Raw genomic sequence first — 19,617 nt, 5'->3', positions numbered from 1 at the left:
CTCCGTTGGATCTTCTCTATCTCTTCTATCAACCCTATCTGGTACGGATCCCACACTGCTGAGCAGTATTCAAGCAGTGGGCGAACAAGCGTACTGTAACCTACTTCCTTTGTTTTCGGATTGCATTTCCTTAAGATTCTTCCAATGAATCTCAGTCTGGCATCTGCTTTACCGACGATCAACATTATATGATCATTCCATTTTAAATCACTCCTAATGTGTACTCCCAGATAATTTATGGTATTAACTGCTTCCAGTTGCTGACCTGCTATTTTGTAGCTAAATGATAAAGCATCTATCTTTCTGTGTATTCGCAGCACATTACACTTGTCTACATTGAGATTCAATTGCCATTCCCTGCACCATGCGTCAATTCACTGCAGATCCTCCTGCATTTCAGTACAATTTTCCATTGTTACAACCTCTCGATACACCACAGCATCATCCGCAAAAAGCCTCAGTGAACTTCCGATGTCATCCAAAGGAATGGGCACTGTGGCGATTACAGCCATTATGATATAGATGAAATGTATTCACAGTTGGGAGTATGACCAACCATATGTCTGCATGCATGTCCAAAGAAACATTGCATCACAATTTGGAATAACACAGGCACTGCAATATCGTATTTATCTGCCAACACCAGGCGAGCAAATTTAATGTAAAATGTCTCATCTGTACAGGAATATCCATAATGGATGTATGAGTACAAGGCTCTCAGCTTTTTCCCCAAAAAGTATCGTTTGACAAACAAGACTTCAATCATTTCTTCATTATTAATAAGTATATGAAAATACGTAGATCATTATTTTACAAACATGCTCTGACTGCTAGTCTAGGTAAAAATATATTTTCAATATATTTAGCATGTCAAAAGATACACAAGGTGAAAGACTGGGTCCCTCATCTTTTATTTATACAGCATGCCCTGCGTTAATGCCATACTTTTCAACGAATAATGCTTGAAATACTGTTTGTGTGGTGTGTTAGTAATACACCTCGCACAGCACTACCTGAATATTAAGTAACACTTTCAGCATGTGCTATTCTTTATGTATGAACTGTTCTGATGACAACAAGTGTGGGGATGGGATATTTTCACTGCGTTGTGGATTTGTGTGTTCATGACGGGGCAGACATGGAACAGCTTATGCAAGCGCTCATTGAACAACAAACACAGCTGACGGCTGCTATTCAGGCGTTGTCGACGTTGCTTACTCATCATCTGCCTTCCTCTTCTCCGTCTCCATTCCCTCCTTACGACGAGGCCACTGAAGACTGGGAGGATTATGAGAAGCGTTTGCGGCAACACTTCTTGGCTTTCGGCGTTGTCGACGCTCCTATGTGTAAGTCGTTATTTCTATCATGGATTTCCCCACGGATCTATCAGCTGCTATCTCAGTTAGCCCCTCTGCAGGAACCTGCCTCTCTATCCTTCCAAGAAATGTGTGACTTATTGTCTAACTATTACCGAAAAAACACCCACGTCGTTGCCGCCCGCATGGCGTTCTACCAGTGTCGTAAACAGCCCCATCAATCTTACCGGGATTGGGCGGCAGAACTACACGGTCTGAGTAGGAAATGTCCGTTTGTCACGGACACTCATCATGAGTCTTATGCTGAATCAATGGTTAGGGATGCTATTCTACGGCTTGCTCCTGATAAAGAAGTTCGGCAACGTGCCCTACAACTGCCAAACCCATCGTTGTCGGAAGTTCTAAGCATCGCTCAATCCTTTGAAGTGTCTCACGCTGCTGGCGCGCAAATAGACGCGTGGTGTGATGTAGGTGCTGTACAGTCAACTTTCGACAAGGACAATTTGCCTTTTTCACAGGAGAACGAAGATGTGGCGGCGGTTCACTCGCGTAAACAACGTCGCGTTGGGCCGCAACGCTCGCAGCGAAAACAGCAACCACAGAAGCAGGTTTGTTCCGCACTTCCTTCTTGTCCGCGTTGTTTCGTACAACATGACAGGGCCGCGTGTCCAAAACGTTGGGCCACGTGTAATTCATGTAGGAAAAAAGGCCACATTGCTTCTGTGTGTCAGTCCCCTAAAGTTCCTGTCGACGAGGACGAGGCATCGGGCATGGATGTTAACTGTGTGCTTTCTCAAAACAAATAAGTTGTTTGTTACTGTTCGTGTTCTGGATAAAAACATTCACATGCAAGTGGACACTGGCTCTGCAGTAACGCTCATTAATTCTCGCACGTATTTGGATTTGGGCTCCCCTCCCTTGTCTCCAGTTACGCGAAATCTGAGAACTTACAATAAACTGAAAATTCCTATTATTGGTCAGTTTGATGCTTCCACTGCCTACAAGTCTGTTGTTAGGCCCCTCACGTTTTATGTGGTGGATCATGCGGGCACTGAAAACCTGTTCAGTTATGATGCTTTCCAGTTGTTCGGGTTCTCCATTGGTGATGATGTGCACCTCATATCTGAGGATATTCCGTATCAACAACTGGATGGATTGTGTTCTGAATTTTCGTCCGTGTTCTCTGCTGGTCTGGGTCGTGCCAAGGATTTTGAAGCCCACATTACTCTTAAACCTACAGCTCGCCCTAAGTTTGTCCGGGCACGCCCTATTCCGGTGGTGTTGATTGCACCTGTCAAGGCTGACATAGACAGGTTAACAGCTTCAGGGATTCTCCTTCCTGTTACCTCCAGCAAATGGGCATCGCCAATCGTGGTGGTTTCTAAACCAAACGGGAGTCTGGGATTGTGTGGTGATTTTAAAGCCACTGTCAACGCTCAGAGCCTCATTGACACTTTTCCTCTTCCCCGTCCTGAGGAGTTATTTACCAAGCTCGCTGGGGGCCAGTTCTTTTCCAAACTTGACTTATCGGAGGCGTACCATCAGTTGCCGTTGGATGCTTCTTCGAAGAAATTTCTCGTCATCAACACTCCTTGTGGGTTGTATCAGTACCAGCAGCTACCATTTGGCGTCGCTAGCGCGCCGGCCATTTTTCAGCGGTTTTTGGAACAGCTCACGGCTTCCGTTCCCAGCTGCATAAACTATCTGGATGACATTGTTGTCACGGGGGCCTCCATTGAGGAGCACCTTCGCAATTTGCGTTCACTGTTTCGGGTTTTGCATTCGGCTGGGTTGAGGTGCAATCTGGACAAGTCACAGTTCTTCCAGCCCTCCATTGTGTATCTTGATTTCCACTTGTCCCATGAGGGTATACGTCCTCTACGTCAGCACGTTGCGGCAATTAACGCTCTACCCCGGCCGTCTACGGTCAGAGAACTTCAGGCGTTTCTACGCAAGATTGCTTATTATCACAAATTCATTCCATCCGCGGTGGCGGTAGCTCATCCTCTGCATCAGCTGTTACGCAAAAACGTCCCTTTCTGTTGGTCCGACGAGTGTGAGTAGGCTTTTGTCCACCTGAAAGCTCATTTGCAGTCGGCGCCTTGTCTTGCCACATTCCGTCTGGGTCAGCACTTGGTTCTGGCGACTGATGCGTCACAGTATGGCCTAGGGGCTGTTCTCACCCATCGGTATGAGGATGGGTCGGAACGACCCATCGCCTATGCTTCCAAGACCCTCAACGATGCGCAACGGCGTTAGTCTCAAATTGAAAAGGAGGCACTCGCTATCATTTATGCTCTAAAAAAGTTCAGCGTTTTTTTGTGTGGTTCTGAGTTTCACCTCATCACCGACCACAAGCCGCTGGTCTCTCTGTTCAGCCCATCGGCGTCGCTTCCGAAGAAGGCAGCTCACCGCCTGCGACGTTGGGCCTTATACTTGTCTCGTTTTCACTATGAGATTCACTATCGCCCCACGGCCCAGTATGCCAACGCTGACGCATTGTCGCGATTGCCGATGGGCCCCGACCCGGTTTTCGATCGTGATGAACTACTCTGTTTCCACATTGATGAGGAAGAACGTCGGGCGGTCGAGGGTTTTCCACTTACAGGTTCGCAGGTCACGTCGGCTACTGCGCGGGACCCGGTCCTGCGTCAGGTGATCGGTTTTGTTCAACGGGGTTGGTCGGACAGGACCAAGGGCCGGGCATCGGATCCCCTTCGCAACTACCATGCCTTGCGCCTTCGTCTGCCTGTTCGTGATGGTGTTGTTCTTCTGGCCACAGATGGCGCATCTCCACGGGTCATGGTGCCAGCTTCTCTTCACAAAGGTGTTCTCAAACTGTTGCATGAAGGCCATTGGGGTATGGCCCGCAGGCACGTTTATTGGCCCGGTATTGATTCGGACATCGCCCACATGGTTGCTGCGTGTGGTCAGTGTGCTCAACAACTGGCTGCACTTCGTACAATGCCCTCTCCGTGGCCTGATCCGGCGCAGCAATGGGAACGGGTGCACGCTGACTTTGCCGGCCCCTTCCTCGGTACTTATTGGCTACTGTTGATTGATGCCTTCTCGAAGTTTCCGTTTGTTGTTCGATGTCCATCGCCCACCACTGCAGCGATGACACTGGCTTTGTCCAAAATCTTTGCGCTAGAAGGTCTTCCATCCACGATCGTCACGGACAATGGCCCTCAGTTCTCTTCGCAGGCCTTCCGTGATTTTTGTACTGGACAAGGGATTCATCATGTTACAGCACCGCCTTTCCATCCGCAATCGAATGGGGAGGTCGCACGCCTTGTCCGTACTTTCAAAAGCCAGATGAAAAAATTCCTTAGTGATTTTTCCACAGATGACGCTCTGCTGCAATTTCTGAGTTCTTATCGCTTCACGCCTCTGGATGATCGCAGCCCTGGTGAACTCTTGCATGGCCGCCAACCGCGCACTCCACTGCACCTGCTTCACCCTGTCAGGCCTTGTGCTGTGTCCCCTAGTGCGGGAAAATACTCGGTGGGCGCCAACATGTGGGCACGATGGTATGGATCTCGCCCTAAATGGATTCCAGGGGTGGTCAAGGCTCTTCGCAGCCGCCGGCTTTGTGAAATATGTACGGACGACGGCATGGTTGTTCGCCATTACGACCAGATGCGCCCACGAGTGGTGGCCACATCGGTGCCACCGCCCCTTCCTTCGCCTCCACCAGCCCAAGAAGCCAGTCCTGTTGCTGCTGCCGATCTACCGTATGTGTTGATGCAGCCGATGTCGCTACCGCTTCCGAGTACGCCGGAACCGGCCCCAGTCGCGACGCCGCCTTCTCCGGAACCCATCTCGCTGGAGCACACCCCCAGGTCCACGACACCTATGGATGCTGCTCCGAAACTTTCACCCATCATCTCGTCCAGGAGGCACGTTCCACGCACGAGCTTCCGTCCTGGACATTTTCGACCATACTCTCGTGTCTCTCCACAGGATCTTCTCGGGGCCTCACAAGAGGCCATGGATGTCTCCGCACTGTCCATGTCTCCAAGGAAGTGAGTGTTTTTTTTTTCAAGGGGGGAAAAGTGTTGTGACAGTGCCACGACATTTAACAGTGCCGCCACGACAGTACGCGCAAACGGCGATAGAGGCGCTCCGCAACTCGACTGAGCGTGGGAGCGCCACCTAGCTACGAACGGCGCCGGCCGCATGTCACGGCACGGCAGTCGAATAAGAGATACTGAGTTGTTATCATGTAACGAGCTATTGTTCCTAAGTGAGAGTGTTTGAATATCCATGCAATTATTGGTGATTAAAGGTTATAACAACTAGAAACATATTAAACTAGTTGTGTAGAGAGATGTTTGTCTGCTACTCTGTGGAGTGCACATGGGTTTCTTAGGCTAGCCAGTAGTTTGAGGTACTCTGATGAACACTTACTCACTAGAGAGAGAGAGAGAGAGAGAGAGAGAGAGAGAGAGAGAGAGAGAGAGAGAGAGAGAGGGGGGGGAGGGGGGGGGGGGAGGAAAGTTCCCAAATTTACTGCCCTCCAGGAAAGTTCTCATGCTAAAATTATTCTTGGGACTGAAAGTGGGCTAAACCAAAAAGTAGGGATCTCTGAGATATTTAGCAAGTCGTGGAACATTTTCCAGAAAGACAGATTAATTAGACACCACAGGAAGTGGTTGTTTTGCCACAAGTTTTTCAAATATTTTAGAAAAAACAGTGGGGAGAGAGATAGGCTGGTAGTTTCCCATATCTTCTGGCTTAATCTCTGCATATTTCAGGACATCTGGGAAAGACCCATGTTCAGACGACTGGTTTACAACAATAGTCAGTGGGTACAAAATAATATGGCATACTGCCTTGATTACCATGGAAAGAATTCCATCCCATCCAGCTGAATTTTTGTTTTTTAATGATAATATTGTGTCTTCCACATCTTTCTGAGTGATTTTTCTGAATTTTTTAAAACAAATGTTTTGTATGTCATCACCATGCCTGAAAATCATATTTTCCTGATGGGCTGCCATGTCTATGACAGATTTTGCCATACTGACAAAGAAATCATTGAAGCAGTTTGACATTTGAACATGATTTATAATAATTTCATCCTGAAATGTAATTTGAGAATGTTCTTGACTTTAAAGATTGACTCCCAATTGTGATTTCACAACAGATTGCCTTTGTTTTATTTCTTTGTTTGTTTATGAATATACTATTTGCCTGTTCTTTTGCTGCCAGTATCACTTTTTTTATATAGTCTTATAGTGCTTAACATAAATTACAAAATTAGGGTTTCTATTTACTTTGAGCTCATTGTGCAGCTGTCTTTTTCTGCCACTTGAAATTTTTATGCCTGGTGTAATCCAATTTCGTTTATTCCTGACTCTCTTTTGATAAGATTTTGGGGGAAATGTTTCACTGAATACACCCAAAAAACAATTTGAAATTAATCAAAATTTTTGTTGCTTGAATCATGGTGGTCTAAAGGCCAGCCTGTAACACTTATCACAAAACAACTCTAAATTGTCTTTGCTAAAATTCCTTCTTATATAAGATTCAGATTTTAGTTTCTCCATAAAGAAAGCTTAGTGATCAGATATCCTTTGATCTAACCAAAACTTCCTTGTATCATCAAACTGATAATCTGTTATAATATTATCTAGGTAGGTTGCTGAGTGGAAGTTTTCTCTAGTGCACATAGTAGAGTTTAACTTGAAACCAGATTTTTGGATTAAATTGCGAAATTTTTCAATGTCACTGCTTTCGATTAATGTATTTAAGATGAAGTCTCCTGCAATCTCAATCTTTTTCTTGCATTCTTTTTTAAGTTTAAGAGATACTGAAATTTTTCTAAGAACAATTTAGTAGCAGAACTCCCAGAAATTCTGTAAATTGATATTATCACAGCTCTACACAACAGCTTTCAAAAATACATTCTTCAGTTAGATAACTAAAATCTTTCACTTTAATGTTTAAGGAGGCATGTAGTAAGATACAGGAACCCCCACAAGATTTGTTTTTTTTTTTTTTTTTTTCTACAAAAGCTGCTGGCAAGTTTTAAATTACTAATTTTATTTAGAATGTTTATGCATGTTTTTTGTAAGCCAGACTACCTTTTTTAAGCAGACTACCTTCATGTTTGCCAGTTCAGAAAGTATAACTTGCAGTTCATCAGTTTTAGGGTAACCTAGATTTGGACGTTTTTCTGCTAAACTGTTCATATTTAGATGCATCAAGATAGTTTTTGAGTTTGTTTATACTTTGAAGAGCCTCACTTGTTCCATTATATTTAAAGTTTCCATTTTGCATCACCACTTTTGTTTTCTCACCCCTTTTGGAAGTTTTCAGTTTCCCTTGCTTTCAATGATTCTGCAGATGTCTACAATTATTTTGCTGAAAGTCATTGAACCTAACCTATTCAAGTGCAGCCCATCCTTTCCCACTTACAAATTTTTTTGAGTCTCCAAAAATTGCACCCAGCTTGTAGCACTGTTCCCTGATTCCACTGTTTATCTTATTTATGTATGTATCACTTACTGACCTTCTGTGTAAAATTGCACTAATGACAGTTTTTGAATTTGCAAATATACTTTTTGCTGAGCGGATCAAGTTCCATGTTTCACTGATTATTTGTTCCTCCTTGCTGTTCCGGATGGAATTTGTTGCAACATGAATGAAAACACCTTCGTATTTGTCCTTTTTTTTCATTTCTACTTTCAGTTTCACTTTGTTTCAAATTGAGAATATTTTGAAAGTGTCTGCTGATCTGATGCCATGGGATTCCAGGACGAACATCGAATTCATAGCCTGGAGCTGTAACATTTTTCAGTGTGGAGTTGCCAATAACAAGAAAGTCCATTTTTTTCAATTGATTTTGCTGCGGCTCTTCCACATTTCACGTTTGTCCTTTTTGTAGGTCACTGTTTCCCATTTATATTCGTTTACAGATAGTTCGGTGGGTGGGTTTTTGATCACATTTCGCACACCATTTGTATTTTGAAGGTTTTGTTTCATACTTGGCTGGTGTTTTTCAGACACCCTGGATTCCATTTCGTTTATTTCCGTTTGATGGATATCACACACACAAATGTTTTTCTTGAGTTAATCTATCATTTTTTTTTTCTTTGTAGTCAGTAATTCGGTTTTCAATGGTCCAATGTCCTTGTGTAACTGCTTTATAATTTCGTTTTTTGTACCTTCTTTTAGCTCCGTTCTACATTCATCTGCCTGTTTTTCCCATATTAATCTATCATTTTCTCTTTTTGCAGTCACTATTTCGGTATTTAATGCCTCAATGTCCTTTTGCAGCAACTTTATAATTTCGTTTTATGAGTCGACTGTACTAACTATATTGGCTGCTTCAACTCATAAACAAACATCGCATGTCCATTTAATATCATCACTGATGAATTTTAGGTTCATTTTCATGCACTTTTAGCTCAACCACACCCAAAATACCCTTCATCACTCGCTTTTCACATTCTCTACGTGAAAAACTGTTTTTTTTTTTTTTTTTTTCTGAGAGTGAAATGTTGCTACACTTGAATATGAGATTTTCACTCTGCAGCAGAGTGTGCGCTGATATGAAACTGTCTGCCAGACCGAAACTCAAACTCGGGACCTTTGCCTTTCACAGGCAAGTTCTCTACCATCTGAGCTACCCATGCATGACTCATGATCCATCCTCACAGCTTCAATTCTGCCAGTACCTTGTCTCCTACCTTCCAAACTTCACAGAAGCTCTTCAATGAACCTGCAGAACTAGCACTCCTGGCTGTACTATTAATCCCAGTAAAATGTTGCTTTTTTTTGTTATTATTTTTAAAATGTCATTCAAATGCTTATTGTTTCAATTTACCACACAAGCAGGCTTCAAAATGCAATATTTACAGGTGAGTACCTGGAGGAGAATATAGGACGTGCAGGCACAGCAAGCTGTGATCTAACAACCCATGATTACCTTCACATTCCCGATGGACGGGGAGCAACTAGTGACGATTATGATGATGAAACACAGTTCCATGATGATCCTAGTAGTTTCTCTACCTCATCAAGTGATAAATTCTGTGGGAGAAGTCTATCTGGTTTAGCAGTTATTGAAGAGGCAGAGCATTTGAGGTCTGGATATGTTTTAGACCCACCAGAAAATACATCAGTTTCATCAGCAGTTACAAGTAAGTTCCCTTGAGAAAGCTATTAGAGCACACAAACATGCAAACATTCTCATTCACACTATACCCACAACTGACAGTTATTGTATATAATGTACCAGATTAATGTGTGCATTGGTTTACTTTCAGATGTGTTGTTTGTATGACTGTGACAGCAACCTTAAATATGAAAGATTTGTTTTTGATAAATGTGGATAGACTTTTTACAGAGAAACACTTTCATTCTAAGTTTATTATTATCATGGTTCTGTCCAATTTTGTGTAGTTGAAACCCTTGATAAGGATGCTTGTACATCAAAGACCACAAGAACACAAAATATGAAACAAATCCCTAATAAAGCAGTAACAATGAAGTGTATGTTACTAGTAGGAATAACACTACAATAGTTAATTCTTATTCAGAGTATCATAGAACTACAACGAAGATAAGCATTAATTTTCTCACGTTACTTTTACATAGATCCCATTTAATGAAAAGCTAAATAACCACAATAAACATGTGGAAATAGGTATGGTGGCTTAAATGAATATGCCAAGATTAAAAGTGTAGAGATAAGCACTTTAATGATCAGCTTGATATTGCTATACGCACACAGGCGAAGATCCAGGAGCAGTAGGTACATCTGGGTCTGTAGGTAGGGACCCAGTGAGTCACTGCTGATGGGCAAGGGAGTGGGGCAGAGGGGGAGTGGGGCGGGGGGGGGGGGGGGGGGTGGAAGAATGACATAGTCCTGATGCCACATGGGTGGGCGTAATAAGCGGCCCATGTATGCGTGGGGTGGACCATGAGAATTGTTCAGGGGGGAAGGAGTGAGTGGGATGGTGACAGTTAGGAGGCGTGTAGCATCAATGAAAGAAGAGATCGCATTAATCTCCACACCTGGGGGAGTTGGAGGTTTTTGATGATAGAAATGGAAGAAGTGGGAGGATTGTCGGCTGAGCAGGGAGGAGTGTGAAGGATGAAAATGCAATTGTCACATACCGATAGAGAGATGTCATCTGGGGTAATACAGGACACATCTGTTTGGAGGGTGAAAGAGCTAGGAGGGAAAGGGGAAAAGTGGGTAAGTGGTGAACCATCGCCATCAGGGGCCAGACTCAGGCAGGCTGGAGATGGAACCAGTGCCGAGCAACCATCAAGCTCAGAGACATCAGTGTCAGCAGAGACCTCTTGCGGGGATGTAGGCAGCGCGACAGGAGCAGGCTCATCCACTGTGTCATCCACAACGGTCCATGCTGGCTTCAGTCGATAAACTGAAATGGTTAGAGGTTAGTCACATAGGAGGACATCAAATGTGTTTGTTTCACATGCTATCACTTTATGGGGACCGGAATATGGACAGTGAGTCATCGCGTAACATAACATAATCACTCTTGTTTAGTTCCTTGTGGATAAACACGGACAGAGTGGAGTGAAAACTGGGAGGTGGCATAAGCTGTCAAGAAATATGGGAGTGCACCTGCTCTACTAGGAGAGGGAGTTCAGTGTCTGAGAGCGGAGGTGAGTCCTCAACAAACTGGGCCAGAGGGTCCAGTGGTTCGCCTTACAATATTTCAGCCAGGGAAGCCTTGAGGTCCTCCTCGAAGAATGCATGGATACCCACAAGAACCTAGAGCAATGCGTCACACCATGAGGAGTTGTGGCACAGTAGAAAAATGATGAAAGTTTGTGTTCGGAAGTTCTGATTGCATAGCTGGAAGCTACGATGGCATCTGGTTCACTGATAAGTAAGGTGCTTGAGTCACAGCAGGCAAATGTAGATGCCTTTGGCTGTTAAAAGACCACATGGTATAGCAACAAAAGATGATACGAAAAACACGAAAACAGTTTGGATCACTTGTCGTCGGGGTCACCAGTGTGGAAATAGGTACAATGGCTTAAATGAATACGCTAAGATTCCACGTGTAGAGATAAGCACTTTAATGATCAGCTTGATATCACTATGCATAAACACACAATCATTCCAATTCAAATGCTCGCAACGAACTGAAGGTCCATGCGCTATTGGTCGCAAACCTCAAAGATGGCAGTCCAAAGATAGTTGACTCAACTGATTGCATGCCACCACAAACAGTTAGTTACACATTACTTAGTTCGTTTGAACAATTCTTTTACTGAAATGATTCAGAATTAGGGTAAAGGATATGTATGATTAATGTAACCACTAATGTAGATATTATTTTTTACTCCTACTAATCCAACGACACTTAAAAATAAGAATTTTTAGAGGCTACCAGTTTATAAATAGAAATTCATCCATGGAATACAAGGAGTTGTCCAAAAGAAATGATTTAATGTTAGATTTGAAACTTGCTTTGCTATCTGTTCGACATTTTATGTTATTGGGCAAATGATCAAACATTTTTGTTGTTGCATATTGAACTCTTTTCTGAGCTGCTGACAGCTTTAATAATGGGTAATAAATGTCACTTTTCCCCTAATGTTGAGTCCATGGCTGTTCTTCTAAAATTGCGATGGATTATTTATGATGAATTTCATTGGAAATTATATATATATATATATATATATATATATATATATATATATATTGTGATGGTACAGTTAAAATGCAACACCACATATTGTTTTTACTGCTCACTTCTGTGTAATCTATTCTAAGTGATGAGTTACCCCAGAAAATTATTTTATAAGAAATTATTGAGTGGAAATATAGAAAATATGTCGGGGCTGATTCATTACTTTCCAGGACTAGTAATTATGAAAAGGAAAGTTGCTACTCAATATAGTGGAGATTCTGATTCACAGATAGGCACAACAAAAACACTGTCACAAATAAGAACACGACTGCAGTCTTTGGCAGCTGAAGCCACTGCCACTGCCATTGCAGTCGTGTCTGAGTTACATTTGTCTCTGTGTGTGTGTGTGTGTGTGTGTGTTTGTGTGTGTGTGTGTGTGTGTGTGTGTGTGTGTGTGTGTGTGTGTGTGTGTGTGTCTGTCTGTCTGTCATCTATTTTTGACAAAGGCCTTGTATTGTATTGTATTTATTGGTCCAGCAAATCTTACATGTACAGTACAGCACATCAGATATTGGACAGGTCAAAGTATATCTTATAATTAAAATACTTTACAAACTAGAAAATTATGTCCACAAAATTTTACAGCACTTCATATACTGGGCAAGTCAATGTGTAAGTTATAATTAAACCACATTAGAAACTTGAAGTTTACAACTGAATACATGTATAAGCCAATATTAACGATTACAGTATTTGCATGATCCTCATTTAAGCTCTAAGGATTTTTGAGGAACTCTTCTACACTATGAACTGACATGTACACTAGAGAATTATATTCACAGAATTTTACTTCATATACTGGGCAAGTCGGTATACAACTTATACTTGAACCCCATTAGAAACTTGAGAATTACGTCTGAATGTATTTATAGGCCAGTATTAAGGGTTACAGTATTTGCATAATCATCACTTAGACTCTCGAGGATTTTGGAGGAAATCTTCCATGCTATAAAAGCAATGTGTCAACAGATATTCTTTTAATGCTGCTATAAAATTTTTTACATCAGTCTTTACTTTAATTTCTCTTGGCAATTTATTGAAGATAATTTTTCCATGGTGTAATGTTCCTTTTTGGCACAAACTGTTTTTTTCTATGGAGTACATGAAAGTCAGTTTTCTGTCTTGTATTATGATGATGAACATTTTTGGGGAGGATACTAGGATTTGTTATTGTATATTTCTTTATAAACATTGCACTTTGAAATAGGAAAATACATGGAAGGGGAAGAATCCCCATCCTTTTAAATAATGGTCAACATGGTTTGTTCCTTTTTATTCGAGCCATGATTCTCACTATTCTTTTTTGCATCCTGAAGAGTTTTAGGCAGGATGGCGAGTTACCCCAGAAAGTGATCCCATATTTTATGACAGAATGTATATTAGAATAGTAAACTGTCATTAGACAGCCCTTATGACAGTAGTTTTCTAGCACTCTCATTAAATAACACATGGTACTTAGCTTCTTTAATATGTTGTCAATGTGAGTTTCCCATCTAAGATTATCCTGTAGCCAGACCCCAGAAATTTTGTATTAGGCACACTTGCAATATGTGTCTGACATCTGAATTCTTATATCATCTTCAGTGTTTCTCTAGACATTATGAAATTTAATGCTACTGTTTTACTTTTATTTATTATTAGTTTGTTTTGGTTGAACCAGTTTACAACATTTGTTAATGCCTCAGACAGTCTTGTCTGTAGTATCTCTGCAGTCTTCCCACAGACTAATATGCTTGTATCATCTGCAAATTGGATAGTGCTATGGTACTGGTTGGTTGATGTTAGGTCATTTATATACACTCCTGGAAATGGAAAAAAGAACACATTGACACCGGTGTGTCAGACCCACCATACTTGCTCCGGACACTGCGAGAGGGCTGTACAAGCAATGATCACACGCACGGCACAGCGGACACACCAGGAACCGCGGTGTTGGCCGTCGAATGGCGCTAGCTGCGCAGCATTTGTGCACCGCCGCCGTCAGTGTCAGCCAGTTTGCCGTGGCATACGGAGCTCCATCGCAGTCTTTAACACTGGTAGCATGCCGCGACAGCGTGGACGTGAACCGTATGTGCAGTTGACGGACTTTGAGCGAGGGCGTACAGTGGGCATGCGGGAGGCCGGGTGGACGTACCGCCGAATTGCTCAACACGTGGGGCGTGAGGTCTCCACAGTACATCGATGTTGTCGCCAGTGGTCGGCGGAAGGTGCACGTGCCCGTCGACCTGGGACCGGACCGCAGCGACGCACGGATGCACGCCAAGACCGTAGGATCCTATGCAGTGCCGTAGGGGACCGCACCGCCACTTCCCAGCAAATTAGGGACACTGTTGCTCCTGGGGTATCGGCGAGGACCATTCGCAACCGTCTCCATGAAGCTGGGCTACGGTCCTGCACACCGTTAGGCCGTCTTCCGCTCACGCCCCAACATCGTGCAGCCCGCCTCCAGTGGTGTCACGACAGGCGTGAATGGAGGGACGAATGGAGACGTGTCGTCTTCAGCGATGAGAGTCGCTTCTGCCTTGGTGCCAATGATGGTCGTATGCGTGTTTGGCGCCGTGCAGGTGAGCGCCACAATCAGGACTGCATACGACCGAAGCACACAGGGCCAACACCCGGCATCGTGGTGTGGGGAGCGATCTCCTACACTGGCCGTACACCACTGGTGATCATCGAGGGGACACTGAATAGTGCACGGTACATCCAAACCGTCATCGAACCCATCGTTCTACCATTCCTAGACCGGCAAGGGAACTTGCTGTTCCAACAGGACAATGCACGTCCGCATGTATCCCGTGCCACCCAACGTGCTCTAGAAGGTGTAAGTCAACTACCCTGGCCAGCAAGATCTCCGGATCTGTCCCCCATTGAGCATGTTTGGGACTGGATGAAGCGTCGTCTCACGCGGTCTGCACGTCCAGCACGAACGCTGGTCCAACTGAGGCGCCAGGTGGAAATGGCATGGCAAGCCGTTCCACACGACTACATCCAGCATCTCTACGATCGTCTCCATGGGAGAATAGCAGCCTGCATTGCTGCGAAAGGTGGATATACACTGTACTAGTGCCGACATTGTGCATGCTCTGTTGCCTGTGTCTATGTGCCTGTGGTTCTGTCAGTGTGATCATGTGATGTATCTGGCCCCAGGAATGTGTCAATAAAGTTTCCCCTTCCTGGGACAATGAATTCACGGTGTTCTTATTTCAATTTCCAGGAGTGTATATCAAAAATAGGATGGGGCCCAGTACCAAGCCTTGCGGTACTGCTTTATAATCAGAATAGTGTCTTGTTGATTTATTTTCTTTGTGAAAATGTATTTCTACTACTTGCTTGCGGTCAGTAAGATATGATCTAAGCCAGTTGTTAGGCATACCTCTGATACCAATTCTTTCAAGCTTCTGTGGTCTATGATGTCGAAAGCCTTAGACAGATCAAGGCATATGCCAGTTACGTTTTGTCCACTATCAATTTTTTCGAGTACTTCACCCAGAAATTCATATATTGCTGTTTCTGTTGATCAGCTTTTCTGGAAACCATGTTGGGTTGTGGATAATATTTCGCAGTTTTCTAGAAAATCTAGCAACCTCTTATGAAAATTTTTTCTAATATTTTCGAAAATTTAGATAGCAAGGCAATAGGTCTATAATTGGCTATGTCTTCTTTCTTACCCTTTTTGAACAGTGCTTTCAGTTTCACTGTCTTTAAGCAGGAAGGAAAGACTCCATTTGTTAATGAACTGTTGAAAATGTGGGCTAATGGTCTTGCAATGAGGTCACCCACACTTTTAATGACATAATCTAGAATCTCATCCACACCTGTTGAAAATTTTGTTTTTAACTCTCTAATTGACAGTATAATTTCCTTAGGGTTGGTTGGAGTAAGAAATAGGGAGTTGCAGTTTCTATTTTGATTTGATGGTGTTGTAGCAGGATTTTTATTTGAAGATTTTATGTCAGAGAGTAATTTGCCACTAATATTTGCAAAGTATGTATTAAAAGCATTGGCTACTTCTTCTGGATTTGTAATTTTTTGCCATTTTGCATTACCTGGAGATTTACATTTTGGGAGATCTCATTTCCTACTTGTTCTCTGACTATCTTCCACATGGCTTTCATTTTGTTCCTGGCCATTGTTATATGGTGATCATTTGTTGTTGTTTTTAGCTTCTTTTATGGCTTTGTGAAGCACTCTCTTATGATTCTTGAAATACACCAGAAATTCTTCTGTAACATTTTGTGTTTTTGAGATTTCATAAAGTCTCCTCTTTTCAGCACATGATATTTTAATGCCTTTCATCAGCCATGTAACATTTCATTTTCTAGATTTTAATGTTTGGTTTTTAACTGGAAAAGAAATATTGAAATAATGGGAGAATATTTCTATGAACATGTCAACCTTTTTACATGTGTCCTCATAGTTGTCTATATCATTCCATTTTTCTTTTTTTAGTAAGTGCCTGAAGTGTTCTAGGTTGTGCTTGCTAAAATTTCTACCTTTTCTTGTCATTTGTTGTTCAGTATTTCCTGCAGTCTCTACTGGGAATTCAATAAACTGTGCATAATGATCACTGAAACCTGTATTCATATTTCCAGACTTGTATAAATATTTATCTGTATTTATTAGTATCTGATCTATAGCACTGCTTGACGATTTAGTGACTCTGGTGGGGGATTTGATAGTTGTACGTATATTGTAGGTTTTTAATAAGGCCTCAAGGTTTAATCTGTCTTTTGAGTTCTTGTTGAAATCTATATTAAAGTCACCACATATGATGGTTGTTTTACTACCTATTTTTATACTGTTAAGTGCCTTCTCAAGATTTTCAATGAAAGTAGTTACGTTTCCATCTGGGCTTCTATATATGCAAATAACAATTATATTTAAATTTGTCAGTTGTGTAGCAGAAATTTCGAAGTTTTGCTCTTCCCTAGCTGGTTAGTGAACTTTAAATTATCGTGTTTGACGTCCTCTCTAACATATATGCATGTTCTTCCATGCATGGAGGTTTTCCTACAAATAAAAGATGAAAGGGTCAAGCCCTCTATCCTTGTGTGATGTAACATATTTTCTGATAACCAGTGCTCACTAACGCATATAACTGACACTTCTTTTAGTTCATCTGATAACAATATTTCTATCTCATTAACTTTATTTGATAAGGATTGTACATTTTGGTGCAGGAGCATAAATTTCGACGGTGACTTATTTACTAGGTTGTTTTGGACCAACCTTATGTTCGACAGCTGCACATGACATATCATTTTTAACACTTTTACATATGAAGTTTTCTTTCCAGAGCGTTGTTTTAGAAGATGAAATCAACATTTCTTTGGAATCACTTGCCATAAAAAATGTTGTCGTTCTTTTCTGTTTCGTGTTGGGCGAGTTGACTTGTAGTGTGATGGCGTTTCTGCTGTAATTTTGGGAGTTGTAATTTGAGGAACTGCAACTAGGCTAGATGGGGATCCTCTTCTTGCCGCTTCAACACTTCCTGAAGTCATTGGAGTAATATGCTCTTCATTTGAAATTGGTGATTCCATTGCTGCTGCTGCTGCTACAATTGGAGGCTGCACTAAGCCTGGCTGATTTCGGTTTAATTGTTCCATGATTGCATCGCACAGTGCTACTTTCCCTTTCATGTTTCTATGCAATCCATGGGTAGTGAAATCTTCTCTTTTTTGACTGTCTGCATTAATATATGTCACATTGCTGAAGAGCTTGCATATTTTCTCGAACTTTCGGTTAGTTGCTTCGATTTTTGCATTCACACACGATGTTTTGATGAGGTCATGTCTCATAGGGATGCTTATTACGAACACTTTCATGTCCATAACTTTTGCCAATGTTTCCCTTAAAGATCTCAAAGAGAATTTTGCCTCGTTCTTGTAGACATCGTTTGCGCCAGCTAAAATAATGCAAGAGTTAAAACTTCCATGGTTGCTGTATGTGTCAATATGCTGAGTAACTTCTCGCAGTGGAGCACCTGGCTTCACAAATCCAATAACACTTTCATTTATTAGTTTTTCATTCATGATCTTTGCCAGTCCTTTTCCACGACTATCAGAAAATAAATAAATAAATAATGCCAGCATCTTGTTTTTTACGTTGACTGTTTTCGTTTGTTGTTTTCGGTTCCGAAACTTTCGTTTGTATATTTGCTTCACTTTGTCTGTTCGTTTTTTTCTGATAGCACACTGAATCTGTTTTTGCACACGATATTAGAATCAGTCAATAACTTTCTTTGAGAATTTTACAGTTTACTTTTCACTACCGGTATGTTTGGAGGTTCGCGATTTCGAGGAAAGTTTGATCTGTTTACATACTTTTCCGCTACCATGCTAAAGTTGTTTGTTTCCTTGCAATAGTTTTTCTTCAGATGGCTGTATTCCATGATTTACTACATTCGATTTTTGCACACTGTTTTTTTGTATTAAAGTTACACTGCTTCTTAGAGATTTATCTTCCTGGATAGAGTTTTCTTCAGTCACTGATTCCCATTTTCCTCTGGAGGCCGTGTCTTCTTGCTTCCCGTATTTTCCCGATTGAAGTTCTTTTATATCCTGTGTTAGAGTACCGATTATGAATTGTAGACTTTTTACACGTTCATTTAGCTTTGATATCACGTCCTTACAACTCCTACACGATTTCTTTTTTCCATCGAATTTTACTTTTTTTCGCTGAGATACACGATTTACTTTAACACTAGCCGCCATCTTGAATCTTGCTGGCCAGAAGCTTATTTGTGACAGTGTTTTTGTTGTGCCTATCTGCGAATCAGAATCTCCACTATATTGAGTAGCAACTTTCCTTTTCATAATATTGTTACATTCCATCCTGGGTTTTCTACTGTTTCATTCAAGACTAGTAATTATATGAAGAGCACAAGAAGCTGAACATAACTGTTTGAGAAGCTCAATAATATGCTTCTTACAGTTCAAGTTTTCATAAATAGGTAAACCCAAAAACTGGTAGCATTTTTACCCCAAACAATCCTACATATATAGCTTCAATTTCCGTCTCAGTGGATCTGAGTTTCTTGTCTACTGCAACAAATACACCACTCCCATTTTCCATTTGACTGTCCATTCAATGCTCACTTAAATTTTCCCCAAAAATCTGACTAATATCAATTTCAGGTTTCAACCAGCTTTCTGTACCTAGCATTACTTGAGCTTCACTGCTTTTCATGAGTGCTTCAAACTCTGGCACTTTGTTATGAATGCTTCAGCAGTTCACTACTAGGATTTTAATACTCTCACCTGCGGGAGGCATTTCTTTTGATTTTACACTGATACTTCTGGGTTTCCTACAGCTATCATTATCTGGATAGTTGCCTGATGTAACCCCACATACCCACCCATAGTTCTCAACCATATTGTGCAAGTCCAGGAACTCACAGCCTAGCTTTTCACCAAACTTTTGAAATATCTGGTTCAGTCCTTCCACTCAACTCAGAACCAAGGGGCCATGATCATTTCTGGGGACAATGCTACAAATTGTGAGCTTCGTTGAAACTCCATGTGCAAGGCTGGTCTTCTCAACCTTTTCTGCCAGTCACTCATAACGTACATAATCTAAATCATTTGATTCAGGTACAGAAGACACATCAAAATTGT

General features: G+C 41.9%; 1 protein-coding gene across 2 annotated transcripts in view; it reads left to right on the top strand.

The window, feature by feature from the left end:
• LOC124555782 overlaps positions 1 to 19,617 on the top strand; it is a 366,970-nt gene that overhangs the window by 329,090 nt on the left and 18,263 nt on the right. For both annotated transcript variants that reach the window (XM_047129836.1, XM_047129835.1), the window contains one exon: positions 9,185 to 9,466. In XM_047129836.1, the coding sequence (XP_046985792.1) occupies positions 9,185 to 9,466 (282 nt within the window). The remainder of the gene's footprint in view (positions 1 to 9,184; positions 9,467 to 19,617) is intronic.

The sequence above is a fragment of the Schistocerca americana genome, chromosome X (genome assembly GCF_021461395.2).
Source record: "Schistocerca americana isolate TAMUIC-IGC-003095 chromosome X, iqSchAmer2.1, whole genome shotgun sequence".
Lineage (NCBI taxonomy): Eukaryota > Metazoa > Arthropoda > Insecta > Orthoptera > Acrididae > Schistocerca > Schistocerca americana.
Note: the sequence above shows the minus strand (reverse complement) of the source record. Positions and strands in the feature narration are given on the sequence as shown.